The 14,505-nt window shown below is 43.4% G+C and overlaps 1 protein-coding gene across 1 annotated transcript in view; it reads right to left on the reverse strand.

Annotated features, from left to right (window-relative positions):
• SPTLC2 (serine palmitoyltransferase long chain base subunit 2) overlaps positions 1-13,882 on the reverse strand; it is a 102,196-nt gene extending 88,314 nt beyond the window's left edge. The window contains exon 1 of the mRNA XM_042943940.1: positions 13,669-13,882. Coding sequence (XP_042799874.1) covers positions 13,669-13,806 — 138 coding nt within the window. The 5' untranslated portion in view covers positions 13,807-13,882. The remainder of the gene's footprint in view (positions 1-13,668) is intronic.
• Between the last annotated feature and the right edge of the window lie 623 nt (positions 13,883-14,505).

Genomic DNA, 14,505 nt, shown 5'->3' on the forward strand with positions numbered 1-14,505 from the left:
AGTTGTGGTACATTTGCTGTTCAAGAAACCCGTAGCGTAGTTTTTATTGTTTCAGGTTTACAGGTGGTTAGACTCAGCAGGAGCTTACTGAACGTTCCTGGCAGTGACAGCCTGTGAGGAGGAGCAGGAAGAGGCCGATGACCGTCCGATGGTCTGGAAATGGCACAGACCCTAGTGTATTTTATCGCCTTTCCATTAGTTCTTTCTAAGGGGCGGCGTGGCCAGAAGTGGGACTTCTGTAGCACCCCTTCCCATTGTCCTATGAGGGGTCTAAGCCGTGACATGCTGGTTAGTGCTTCAAGGGAAGGGAAGCCTGTCAGCACTGACTTTTCTGCCATGTCTCCCATTCTCACCTTGATTTGAAATGCCATGAAGCTGGGCTGAGACACCTGTGATCACCAATTAGACTGTAACAGAAGTACATGTTGGAGACCCCTGTTTATGTGCTAACAGCTAGGATCTTTATTGCCTCCTGCGCAGGCTTGGCTTGCATGTAGAAGCAAAGGGAGTTTATTTCTAGAACAGCTAAATTAGTGTCCTGGTTTCCTAAAAGCAGACGTTTTCTTAGCAGTGGAAGCTCATATAATTATTTATCTCAATCCAAGTATAGCTAAGTAATATGAGCAGCAAAATTATCTAATTACTGTATGAGTAGCAAAAAAGGAGCACAAATGGTGAGTTTTAAGGGAAATTCTGATATTAAGCCACTGATGATTTTAAAACAGACTAAGTTGGGGGCGCCTGGGTGGCGCAGTCGGTTAAGCAACCGACTTCAGCCAGGTCACGATCTCGCGGTCCGTGAGTTCGAGCCCCGCGTCGGGCTCTGGGCTGATGGCTCGGAGCCTGGAGCCTGTTTCCGATTCTGTGTCTCCCTCTCTCTCTGCCCCTCCCCCATTCATGCTCTGTCTCTCTCTGTTCCAAAAATAAATAAAAAACGTTGAAAAAAAAATTAAAAAAAAAAAACAGACTAAGTTGTAGTATTTCTGAAATAATTAAAGGAAAATTTGATTCATAGAAAATCTGAGAAATATGACTAAGAAATGGCAATAAATTGAAAATGTAAAGACTTGGATTCTAACCGCAATTTAGAACTTAGAATTAAATTTTTGAATTCAGTTTCCTAGAATGTGTGTGACTGGACACATTGCTCAATCTCCTTTCCTTGGTGCTGTCATTTAGTCATGTGAAGAGGACTCAGAATCACTTGTAAAAGAAGGGCTTCTCACTGTGTTGGTGTATTTTTCATCCTGTGTATTTAAATATAAATCCCTTTTGACAGTATTCTTTAAGTTTCCTTATTCTCTTTAATCTCAAAAACCATATTGATCTTTGCATCCTTTTTCGCTAAAAAAAAAACCCCTGAAGAGTCCTTGAATACAAGGATTATCTCTTTATTTGTGTCTTCAAATACAGAGTACAAACCTTGATATAGAGATTAAATATTTGTTGAGAAGAATGCGATGATAACGCTGATTTTGAGCTCCTTGGTAGAAAGGGGGCTCTGGGTTCCTAGGAGAGGCTTTGATGTCTGAAAGTTATTTGTGCAGTTTTGGGATGTTAACAAATGAGACAGGAGGAATGTCCATTCCCGGGTACATGAAATTAAGGAGAGAGGGAGAGGGTCAAGTTGTAAGGGATTTCCCAGGGTTGGTAGTATCAAAGTGAAGAGAGGGAATGTGTAGACTATTGTATTCTCTGCTTTCTATTTCAGGCATGTCCACATTCTCTCCCTGCCCCTAGGAAAGAAGACATCTTTGATTGATTGCTGGACACTATATATAAAGGACCTGCAGCGACTCAAGTCCATGTTGTTTTCTCCTTTTGCTCTGAGCACCCGCAATCTAACCAGGGACTGAGATAGGTGGGACTGGGCTAAAACTCTGGGTAGATTCCATCTAAGGATGGGATCCACTGTGTTTGTTGCAAGCCCCTCCCTCTAGCATTGTAAGACTGTGGTTGATTTCAAGCCACCTTTCTAGTCTAGCTCTCTAGCTTCTCTAGCACATGGTAAGTGTCCTGTGCAGAAAACTGGCCGTAGGTCTGGGGCTCTGCTAGAATTCAGTCTGTCATACCATCCTATAGAGCTATCATAAGCTCCACTGGTTTTTCTTCCCCTTGGCAGAGTTCTTCTGCTTGTGGCAAGCCCATTTATGATCATTCGTGCTCACACTCTGCAAATAACACCAGGGAAGAAAATGACTAGCAATTTCAGCTCACTAAGGAAAGGTTCTTCTTCTCTGGAATTTTAGTTTATTTGCCCTCTTTGCTTTGCATGAGAGACAGTTCTTCAATGTCTTTAACACTATTTCTTGTTTTGAGTAATCTGTGTAGTTTTATCTAGTTGTTCTGTGAAAGTGATGGTTTGTCTCTACCTATTAATTTTAACCTATAAGCAGAAGTCTCAGTATGGTTGTTTGTTTTTGTTGATGTAAATGGGACATCAAAATAAAGTTGTTCAAACAACTTTGATAGAGGGTGCCTGGGTGGCTCAGTTGGTTAAGGGTCCAATCAGGTCATGATCTCACGGTTCACGGGTTCGAGCCCTGTGTTGGGCTCTCTGCTGTCAGCACAGAGCCTGGAGCTTGCTTTGGATTCTGTGTCTCCCTCTCTCTCTGCCCCTCCCCAACTTGTGCTCTCTCTCTCAAAAATAAATAAACATTAAAAAAAAAAAAAAAAAAAAACCAAGATAGAAATTCTCTTTGTAAAGTCTGAAGGTAGACAGGTAGCATTCAGTAGGGTATGAGCTATCTTTGTTTTGTAATCTTTTAGGATGTTTTTATTTTTATTTATTAAATTTCTTTTTGTAGTGTTTATTTTTGAGAGAGAGGGAAAAAAAAAAAAACAAAAACCCACAAGTGGGGAAGGGGTGGCAAGAGAGGAAACACAGAATCTGAAGCAGGCTCCAGGCCCGAGCTGTCACCACAGAACCCAAGGAGGGGGCTCAATCCCACGAACTGTGAGATTATGATGTGAGCCGAAGTCAGACGCTTAACCCAGGTGCTCCTGTTTATTTTTTGTTTGAGAGAGAGAGAGGGAGAGAGAGTATGGGAGCATGAGCTGGGGAGAGGGGCAGAGGGGGAGAGAGAGAGAATCTTAAGCAGGCTCCATGCTCAGAGCAGAGCCTAACGACAGCCTTGATCCCACTACCCTGGGATCATGACTGAAGCAGAAATCAAGAGTCAGAGGCTTAACTCACTGAGCCACCCAGGCACCAGGATGTTTTGTTGTTGTTGTTGTTGTTGTTTTAGCATCTCCGTCTTCAACCACATCTATCTACATTCCAGGCCACTGGCACTTCATTCTCTTTCTCTCCAGGAAAGAGAAGTGGAAAGAGAACAATTGTTTTAAAGGATGTAATCCAGCCCTGGTACCTGCCCCTTCTGTTCACTTCCTGTTGGCCAAAGTTCATTACATGGCTACCCCTAGCTGCCAGGGAGATTGAGAAATGTAGACTGTAGCTGGATGACCATGGACCCAGCTAAATCTGAGAGCTTCTATTACCAAAGGGGAGATAGGAATATCTACAGGGGGCCAGTTAACAGTCTCTGTGATGCTATGGTGTGGGGAGAAGCTCTAACCAGAGTTTGCTTCTAAATAGTCCCATTTTCTTAAACTCTTGTACTAAATAATCTATTACTTCCTCTTTGATTTGTGATTTTTCAACCCTGAATGAGTCTTGTTTAATGTTTACGAGCATGTTCTCCATAGTTAGGCAAAGTTAGCAGACAAATACTGTCTGAATTTTGATCTGTGGTCTTCTGTTGTCTTTTTTTTAAAAATACTAGTTCTGATTTTTGTTTTTCCTTTTTTGGTCTGTCTTCATGTGTGTTAATGAGAACCTGGAAAGGGTTTAGTTATAGGTGGCAATGAGACTCTCACGTCTTCAAAACAGGAAAGGTACTGCCTTATAATTTTGGACCAGATGTCCCTTATCCCAGATAAGAGTATACAATATTCCAAATGCACAAAATTAACAGAGTTAGGAGCCCTTTTAAAAATTTTTACTGACACTCTGAAAATCAGTAGGTGCCTAGTCAGTGTTAAGTGTACAGAAGTTCTAAGACATTTTAACATAGAATATATACCTGTTAAATTTCTTTCAGTTGATAGCAGTGGAAACTGACTCTAGCTAACCAAAAAGGTGATTTATTGCAAGGATAAATATTTATTTATTTATGCAAAAAATAAATAAAAGGAGGGAGCAGGGTAGAACTGATGAACAACTCAGAAAAGTCAGACGGGAACTAGCACCTGGGACCTCAGCAGCAGGAGTTCACAGACCTTTTCTCCAGGATGTTGGAGATCCAGTGCCCTTCAGACTCTTTCCCTGTTGAAACCATAAATCCCCGTGAGAGAGTGTTGTTAGGTTCATTGTGGCACAGGAGCCTATCCCCGTGTCAGTCAGGACCAAGGAAGGAACGTGATCGTGTCGCACAGAGGCGACCACCAGAATAATCCGAGATTATTCGCAGAGAAGGCAAAGGCAGGCGAACCAGGCTGCCTCTCAGTCGGCGTCCACCACACAGCCAGAGCGGAGGGTGTGGTGCCACAGGCCCAGAACGTGTCAGAGGTGGAAGAGAGCCGAGATGAAGGTGCAGTCACCTGTGGCAGAGCCACCCTCGTACTCCGCTCTCCTGTTACTCCGCGCTCCTGTTACGCGGGTCTGTGATGCCGTGACACGCTGACCTGGAGACTGGGAAACGCTACAGAGGAGACGTGGGCGGCAGGTGAGAACGGTAACTCCGGGGCAGAGCCTCGCTGCCCGCGTGCACAGGATGCCACTGAACTAACTGAAAACGCTCCCGTGCATACATACTTGGGGGTCTCCATTTTTGAGGCAGGAAAACAGTAATGTCAAAATATGTTTGCTTTACAGCTAGCTTTGGAAGCACTTTTCAGTCATTCCATATGGGGATGCTATTGACACAAATGAGGGAATTTATCCTGATTTAAAAAAAAAAAAAAATGTGGACTCCCTACTTTTCAAAATTCCCCTGCTGAAAAAAGGAGGACACTTCTGGGAATATATGTTCAGAGCGTGGCATAACTTGTGGCATATCTAATTTAAACTCCTCAAAACTTACCAGTAATTTCTAAACTGCCAAATCCAGTGGCTTAATAGAGTAAGACAAGCCAGGTTCTATCAACTTACTAACTGGACTGGTTATTTAAATGATCTGGAATTCAGTCTTATTTATAAAATGGGGATAATATACACCCAGAAAGGACCTTGTGAAGACTAGATACATGACAAAGCTGGAGGAGGTCCTGGCCACAGTAAATGGTACCTGTTACAATTATAGCCTTGCTTTCCCACCGCCACCACGTTGCATACCCTCCTTAATGAAATGGCCTCTCTCTCTCCTTGGGCTTTCTCAAACCACTTCCCAATGATTCTGTTCTTGCACAATCAGCCTTCTTCAGCAGTGTGTGTGTCTTCTCCCAGTAACATTATGATTCCCCCATATTACTTCCTAGGTGTCTCCTCTTCTTGCTTAGTGCCTTCTTCTGCTTCACCAATTCTCATGGCTTCAACCACCACCAGTTCATTCCTTCAACTAAGATTCCCTAAGATCCTACCACACACCAGGCACAAGGCAAATACAGAAGTCCCCCTTACCCATGTTCTCCAAACCCACAGTCAACCACAGTCTGGAAGATGATCCTCCTTCTGATGTATCATCAGAAGGTCAACACCAGTCTTAATGCTGTGTCACAATGCCTACATCATTCACCTCATTTGGTCACATCCTGTAGGCATGTTATCGTCTCACATCATCACAACAGTGAGTACAGTACAATAAGGTATTTTGAGAGAGAGAAACCACATTCACATAACTTTTATTACAGCGTATCATTATAATTTTCTATTTCATTATTATTTATTGTGGTTAATCTCTTACTGTGCCTAATTTATAAATTAACATTTATCATGGGAATGTATGTAGAGGAAAAAATAGTATATACAGGGTTTGATACTATCTACTGTATACAGCGGTTTCAGGCATCGACTAGGGATCTTAGAAAATATGCCCCACGGATAAGGGGAACTATGCAGTAAAATCTCAGATGTTTGCTGAAGGCTTACTAATTAGACAGCAGGAGGCTTATTTAGAATAAGTCAAAACCATCAAATTTGGGAAGTCAGTACTTTACTTTCTAAACCTACCAGATTACCAAATTTGTTGAATACTTTCCCCAACCTCAATATGCGTTATTTGGAGTAAGGCTGGGCCATACCCATAGTCTCAGTACAACTGCGTATTTCACTGTACTTAGAGATTAGCAGAAAGCAGCAGGCTGGTAAAACAGACCACACTAAAAAAAATCAATACCCCTACACCAGGGATTATCCCAATCCTTTTGGGTCCTACAGTACACATGTATTATTTCTACAATCAGAAGCAAAAATTTTTTAAAGAGGAAAAATAGCAACCTTAATCTTTATTATGGGTCTTGAAGGTAGCATTAAAGACCGCAAACATCAACATAAATGTTCTCAGATTAAATGGGTTGAGAGAAAGGGCTTACTTGCTTAATCAGTCACAAACTACAAATTATATTATGGAAGGCTTCTTAGAAGCTATTCAGAAGGCAACGGACTTCTGAGGCCACAAACCACGTATTTAATCAAGTAAGGCACACCCACTCAGAATGCAAACACAGTCTCTACCCATCCCTCTCAATTGCCTATTCTGCCAATAAAACACTACTTCTTTCTTTCAAAAACTGAATCTAATTGAATCTCAACCAATTAACTATCTTGCCCCAGAGCACTACAAAGTTTCTAGGGCACCTAGGCCAACCCTAAAAAGTGGGCAAGCCTGCTTTCCCTGAATATCCAAGTTTTAAAATACTGTCTTAAGAATACAGAGGTTTATGTATTAAATACTGCTTTCACTGCCCAAGAAGTTTTATTCGAGAGAATTCCTGAGTGGAATTAATGACTCTGGAATCTTTCAGATCCAGCTAGGAAGATTTGAAATGTTCTTCTCCTTGGAAGAAGTGCATTCAAAACAAAAATCTAGTCCTACAACTGTAGTTACAACATTATTTTGGCTCAACGCCTTGAGGTCTTTGGATGTCTCATGAGACCTGTGAAGTGTGAACAGGTATCATGGCCAAGTGTGAACAGATACTCCTCCAGCTCTTGTCTTAAAACTAACTTCTTTTCACAGTTATTGTTTCCTTTCAGTGGAAACAAAAGCTAGTAGCTATTTAGTAAACCACCCTCCATTAGTTATTCATTTGCCTCCTAAGTAGCAAGACTGGCCCTTTGTTCTTTCTACTTTGCTAGTCTTATTATTTAAATAAGAACATGACTTGTGCCCCAAGTCCTCCTTAGGATAGAATCTTATTCTGGCAGCTAGAAGGCTGTCATCATTCTAATATATCATTAAAACTACTTCTAAAACTACTTCTACAGGTTAGAAAGTTAGGTTCAAAATGGTCTCAAAGGCAGGTAATTTTTTTTTCCCTTCAATACTTATTAACTAGTTAAGGAAGGTAAAATGTGCGCCCAAACCTCAAACGTGCCTTAAAGAAGTGAAAGAGATTTTTTTTAAAAGGCTGTAAACAAGGAGCTCTAAAAGTAAAAACAAGTATTCTATTTCAGGTGCAACCAAAATACGGCATTTATTTGATCAAACGTTAAACCCACAGTAAGAAACTCTTGCAATTAAGATCACTGAATGCTGCAACACGCTGAAGAAAAGTTCCTGCAAATCCTCTAGGGGTCTTTAAAAATAGAATAGAATCATCTATCAAGATTACTTTTTAATAAAGTCCTACAAAGAGATAAAAGAACTGAATTACATAAACCCCTAAAGGTTCCTTCTAGCTCTAATTCTGCCAAAGCTCCCAATTCTAACTCTTTCAAAGTTTTCCTAGTGCTAATTGCCACCCTTCACCTCAAATAAAGGCTGGCCCTCCTCTCACCCCTCTGAATGGTAAGGGAGGAAAAATTACTGCTTTATTGCTCCTCTTCCTTGTGAAAACTCCATGTCTACTGTCATCGTTAAAAAACAGTCATGTCTACACAGGGCTCCCGTAAAGAACAAAACCCAACGCTCCTGCGATGTTCCTCCTCTCCTCTCCTCTCACTGAGCTACCACACTCACAGCACTTCTCACACCTGATTGGGGCGGGGGGAGGTGTTCCACTGTGACACCAGCTGGTGTCGGTTTAACCCAATTCTAGCACTCTCTTCCTGGAGATAGTGTCAGATCCCTCAGGTGAAGGCCCCACCCCCTTCAGATGCCTGTCACAAGTCCAGGTTGTCCCATGGCTTCTGACCCATCAGCTATAAATCAGGTTTCTCACCACTTCCTCCTCTGGTTGATAATTTGCTAGAATGGCTCACAGAACTCAAGAAAACTGTTTATTTACTATTTCCCAGTTTATTATAAAAAGATACGATAAAGGACACAGACGAACGGGGGCAATGTGTGTGGGAAGGGGCGCCACTCTCCTAGCATCTCCATATGTTCAACAACCCGGAAGCTCCCTGAACCTGGTACTTTGGGGATTTTTATAGAGGCTTCACGCATCAGCAATCATTAACTTCATTTCCCGCCTCTCGCTCCTCTGTGGAGAATGGGGGTGGAGCGGACACCTGGCTTGGTCTTTCTGGTGAGCAGCCCCCATCCGGGAACCCACACAGAGTCACCTCATTAGAACAAAAGACACTGCTATCACTGGGGAAATTCCAAGGGATTTAGAGACTCTGTGTCAGGAATAAGGGTCAAAGACTAAATATTAGAACAAAAGATGCTCCTAGTATTATCACTTAGGAAATTGCACAACTTTCATGAGCTCTGTGCCAGGATATGGGAGCAGACACACATAGACACATTTTTCCCTATTACCTCACAGCTACTATGCAAAAAAAAAAAAAAAAAAAAAAAAAAGAGAGAGAGAGAGAGAGAGAGAGAGAGAGAAAATAACAAGTGTTAGCGAGGATGTGAAGAAATTGGAACCCTTGGGCACTGTTGATGGGAATGTAAAATGGTATAGCTGCTGTGGAAAACAGTATGGCATTTCCTCAAAAAATTCAAAATAGAATTATCATATGATACAGCAATTCCACTTCTGAATATATATCCAAGATGACGGAAAGCTCGGTCTTGAAGAGGTATTTGTATACCCATATTCAAAGCAGCATTATTCACAATACCTAAACCTTGGAAGCAACCCAAGTGTCAATTAACAAATGGCTGGGAATCCAAACTGGTGCAGCCACTCTGGAAAACAGTATGGAGGTTCCTCAAAAAACTAAAAATAGAACTACCTTACAACCCAGCAACTGCACTACTAGGCATTTATCCACAGGATACAGGTGTGCTGTTTCAAAGGGACACATGCACCCCCATGTTTATAGCAGCACTATCAACAATAGCCAAAGTATGGAAAGAGCCCAAATGTCCATCGATGGATGAATGGATAAAGATGTGGTATATATATACAATGGAGTATTACTCGCCAATCAGAAAGGATGAAATCTTGCCATTTGCAACTACGTGGATGGAACTAGAGGGTATGATGTTAAGTGAAATTAGTCAGAGAAAGACAAATCTCATATGACTTCACTCATATGAGGACTTTAAGATACAAAACAGATGAACACAAGGCAAAGGAAGCAAATTAATATAAAAACAGGGAGGGGGACAAAACATAGGAGACTCTGAAATATAGAGAACAAACAGAGGGTTGCTGGAGGGGAGATGGGCTAAATGGGTAAGGGCTTAAGGAATCTGCTCCTGAAATCATTGTTGCACCATGTGCTAACTAACTTGGGTGTAAATTATAAAAAATACAGAAAAATAAAATAAAAATAAACTCCTACAAGAAAAAAAAACAAATAAATGGCTAAGCAAAATGTGGTTTATACATACAATGGAATATTATTCAGCCTTTAAAAGGAAGGATATTCTGATACACAGTGCTACATGGATGAACCATGAGGACCATTATGCTAAATGAAATAAGCCAGTCACAAAAAGAAAAATATTGTACGATTCCATTTATATGAGGTACTTACAGCAAATTCATAGAGACAGAAGTAGAATGGTGGTTGCCACAGACTGGGTGGGCTAGGTGGAGGAGGGAATGGGGAGTTACTGTTTGATGGGGACAGAGTTTCCGTTTTACAAGAAGAAAAAGTTGGGGCGCCTGGGTGGCTCAGTCGGTTGAGCGTCCGACTTCAGCTCAGGTCATGATCTCACAGTCCGTGAGTTTGAGCCCCGCGTCGGGCTCTGTGCTGACAGCTCAGAGCCTGGAGCCTGTTTCAGATTCTGTGTCTCCCTCTCTCTCTGCCCCTCCCCTGCTCATGCTCTGTCTCTCTCTGTCTCAAAAATAAATAAACGTTTAAAATTAAAAAAAAAAAAAAAAGAAGAAACAGTTATGGCAGTGGATGGTGGTGGTGGTAGCACATTATGAATGTATATAATACCACTGAACTGTACACTTACAAATGGTTAAGATGGTAAATTTTATGTTATGTGTATTTTACTACAATGAGAAGAAACTGGGGGGGAACCCAGAAAACAAAAACAAACAGTAATGTTTGATTGTTGTATATGCCCATTCTACCACAGGATCTATTTACTCAGACTCTAAACCCAAATAGAACAAAGGGCAAGCATATATATCCATCCCATCAGACGCAGAAACTCTTGAGAGTGTAAAAGGACCCTAGAAGTTTCTAACTTCTGTTCATCCAAAGACAAATGCTGGGATATGGGAGGAAACAAACCTATATTTCGGGGTTTAAAAACTCTCGATTTATATTTCAGTTAAAAGAGGACACAAACCTGAAGACTTAATATCTTATGTGTATTTTTATGGCATAATTGGGAACATTTCCCCAGCAACTGAGGAAAAATAGAGGTTGGAGCACTAATGTAGCACTTTAAAGTGATTAACTTAATTAATCACTTTAATTAAAACAAAAACAACTAAAAATTTTTTAAAGATACTCTTGCTCCCATGAAGTTACCAAAAATCTCTTTGGCTTAAGGAAAAACAAACAAACCCATGGTCAATATTCCTCATATTCATGTACAAAGCTGTATCTCTAAAGTCTCTGTTTTAAAAAGAGTTGTGACAAACAGTTTTCTAGAAGGGACAGTGGAGCCCTAAACATTCTTTCAGGCCTTCTACTATACCATTTTTCCAGATGCCACCACAGTGTCTTGAGTGGATTTTTTCTCTAAAATATACTAGAAAAAGTCAGCCAGCTATTAGAGTCATACAAATTTTTAAATTTCACTTTAGCAACTTGATGTGTCTTCATCTTATTATTAATCAGCTGTCTCTGAAGAAATATCATGCCAGGGCGCTTGGGTGGCTCAGTTGATTAAGCATCTGACTTCGACTCAGGGCATGATCTCGAGGTTTGTGAGTTCGAGCCCCACATAAAGCTCTGTGCTGACAGCTCGGAGACTGGAGACTGGAGCCTGCTTTGGATTCTGTGTCTCCCTCTCTCTCTCTGCCCCTCCTCCTACTCATGCTCTCTCTCTCTCAAAAACAAATATAAACATTAAAGAAATATATATCATGCCTACAAATGTTAAATCGCTAGATTATGGGAGGGAGAAATTTACTATTAAATCAGAACATAACTCCTTTGTTAGGTGAAAAGAGCAGCTAAACACAAAACACTTCCTGAAGTGCAAACGCCTTTCTCTTGTCTTCCTTTTCCTTCTTAAAAATCATAATCCACTCATTCATCTGCAGTGTATTCTCTGACTCCTACCCCTTAGGTTTCCATGCTGTACCCTATACCACAAGTTTCTTATTACCCATTTATGTTACTAAAAAAACCCTTTACACCATTAATAACGAGAGCATTCTTACCACTTCTTTTCTCACACATTTCTTTAAAACTGAAAATAAATCTTTTGTTTTTTAATAGTTTTTATCTTTTTTTCTTAAAAATTTTAAGGTGTATTTATTTTTGAAGGACAGAGAAAGAGAGGGGCAGGGGAGGGGCAGAGAGAGAGGGAGACACAGAATTTGAAGCAGGCTCCAGGTTCCAAGCTGTCAGCACAGAGCCAGATGCGAGGCTCGAACTCATGAGCCTCAAGATCATGACCTGAGCCAAAGTCGGAGGCTTCACCGACTGAGCCACCCAGGTGCCCCAAAAATAAATCTTTTGAATCTGTGCATTATGGTGCCTTCCATCTTACAACTTCAAGGGAGGTCAAGTCTTTTATTTGTCCCCCAACTCTCATAGTTTTACTGTCAGCATGACCTGGAGAAATGCTCTATTTTCTATTTCACACCAAACAGTAACAGGTCTATCTACCATATCACATCTACTGACTTGGGGGCGGGGGGGGGGGGGGGGGGGGGGGGGGTGGCGGGGGCTGCTAGATATATTAAAGCCAAATTAAATCACAATAGTCACACTACTGCTACTGGGAACAGATGGCTTTGGGAGGGAAAAAAAAAAGTTTTCCTTAATATCTGATTGGGATTTATAAGTATTAAAGTCAATTGCAGGGGCACCTGGGTGGCTCCGACTTTGGCTCAGTTTATGATCTAGAGGTTTGTGAGTTCCAGCCCCACAAAGGGTTCTGTGCTTACAGCTCAGAGCCTGGAGCCTGCTTCGGATTCTGTGTTTCCCTCTCTCTCTGCCCCTTCCCTCTCTCTCTCTAAAAAATAAATAAACATTAAAATTTTTTCATTAAAAATAATTTAAAAAAATAAAGTCAATTGTAAATCTCACAACACTTTCTTCAAGTAACACTGTCCTTTTAATCTTTTTAAATAGCTCGTCTTTAAAAACACATCTCAGGAGAATATGTCATCCAGAGAATTGGAAGGCTGTTAATAATTATTGTCTTCAATTCACAACTTTTCAAAATATTTCAGAACTGCCTGAACTTGGTTGGTGATTCAACCTTGGTTAACTGGTATAGAGACGCATCACAAGTCACCACCTGCGTTCAACAGCCCCTTCTGTGATAGCACGCTTGCTCACAGGGACCACCTAACTCTACCTAGAGCCCGGGATGGGGTTTCACCAAGGGCTGGGTAGAAGCATAATGCTTGTGAGGCACCAGGCCCGGTTCACTGTCAGATCTGTGGTCCAATGCCTTGCTTGCAGAAGGGGTAGGTATGTGTTAGGGAGAGACTGGGTGTGTTTCCGCCTGGTACCACCTCCTAACTTTCTCTGCCTCCTGAGGACCCCGAGGGTGTTTCTCAGGACTCTTAAAGGAAGCAACCACCTCGAGGACAAGAGGAGGGAGCCTCCAGGGAAAAAACCAAGAGCCCCGGAGTGGATCCTCCCAGGGTCCGCAGGGTCACTCCCTGCCTCCCCGGGGGAGGAGGGGCACGAATTTCTGGTCAAATCAGGCGGAGGAAGGCACTGTGGCTTTGAGCAGAACCCAAACCTCTGGAGGAAAAGAGGAAGACCTCAGACGCGGAGAGATGGGGGAGTCCCTACGCCTCCCTTGAGCCTCCCGCTCGGGGCAGGCCCCGTCAGCGCCGGGACACCGCTTCCAGCACACCTGAGCCGTGCCCGGCGCCCGCTCCCGGCCCCGCGGACGGTCACCGCGACCTCGCCCTGCCCGGCCGCCCCCTCCGCCGACTCGGCACGGGCGCAGCTCGCGGGGTCCCGGCCCACTGCCTCCGGTTCAGCCCGACCGCCCAGTCCCACCGTACCTGGCCGGCGGCGGCGGCTGCGGCGGCAGCGGCAGCGGCGGTGCTCCTCACGTACCCGTTCCGCACTTCCCCGTTCGCCACGCAGCCGTTCGCCCGCACAGGGCGACGGTAGCAGCAGCCTCCGGGCCCCGGCCGCATCGTCCCGGTAGCACCAGGCACAAGGCGACTCTGTAGGCGGCGGCCGAGACGGCAGCAGCTTCAGTCCCGCTCCGCACCCCACCCACCTCCTCGAAACCGGAAATGGTTGCACGCCCCCGCCAATTACCGGCCTGGCCGTCACATAGGGGCGGGGCCCACTCCCGCGGAGTAGGTGGTTCGCCCAAGGCCCCGCTGCCAAGGGGAAACGGGGCGGGGCCGGACAGGAGTGTCATAAGCCTAAGGACTGATGACCAATCAGGAGGAGGAGGAGGCAGACCCCATGCTACTGTCTGGCCAATCACGGGGGCGACAGCAAAACAGCTTGCTGGTGTTGAGGAGGTGGTCTGAGGAGGCTTTGGCGGCTTCTTGGTCCACACAAAGGAGGCGGGGCCCAGGAAGAAGTAGCCAATTAGAGTGTGAGAAAAGGAAGGGGGCTGAGCCCAAGTGCCCAGAGCGGGTTCCTGGGTTCTCCCGGACTGGTGGCGCCCTCTTTGCCCTTGCCTTCGGGGAAGTTCTCCGTTGTGAATCCCAGCCCGAGACAGGGATCCTTTATTTAATTTGCGAATTCCTATGTAGGTGTCTGTAGAAGAGCATTTTCAGCATTCTCTAACCATTCATCGACATGCACCGTACAATAACATATTTCTTAGTAATTCGAACGTCGCTTGGTCCTTCACATCTGCCCCCAATCAGGATTTT

Source organism: Panthera leo, chromosome B3 (genome assembly GCF_018350215.1).
Source record: "Panthera leo isolate Ple1 chromosome B3, P.leo_Ple1_pat1.1, whole genome shotgun sequence".
Classification (NCBI taxonomy): Eukaryota; Metazoa; Chordata; class Mammalia; order Carnivora; family Felidae; genus Panthera; species Panthera leo.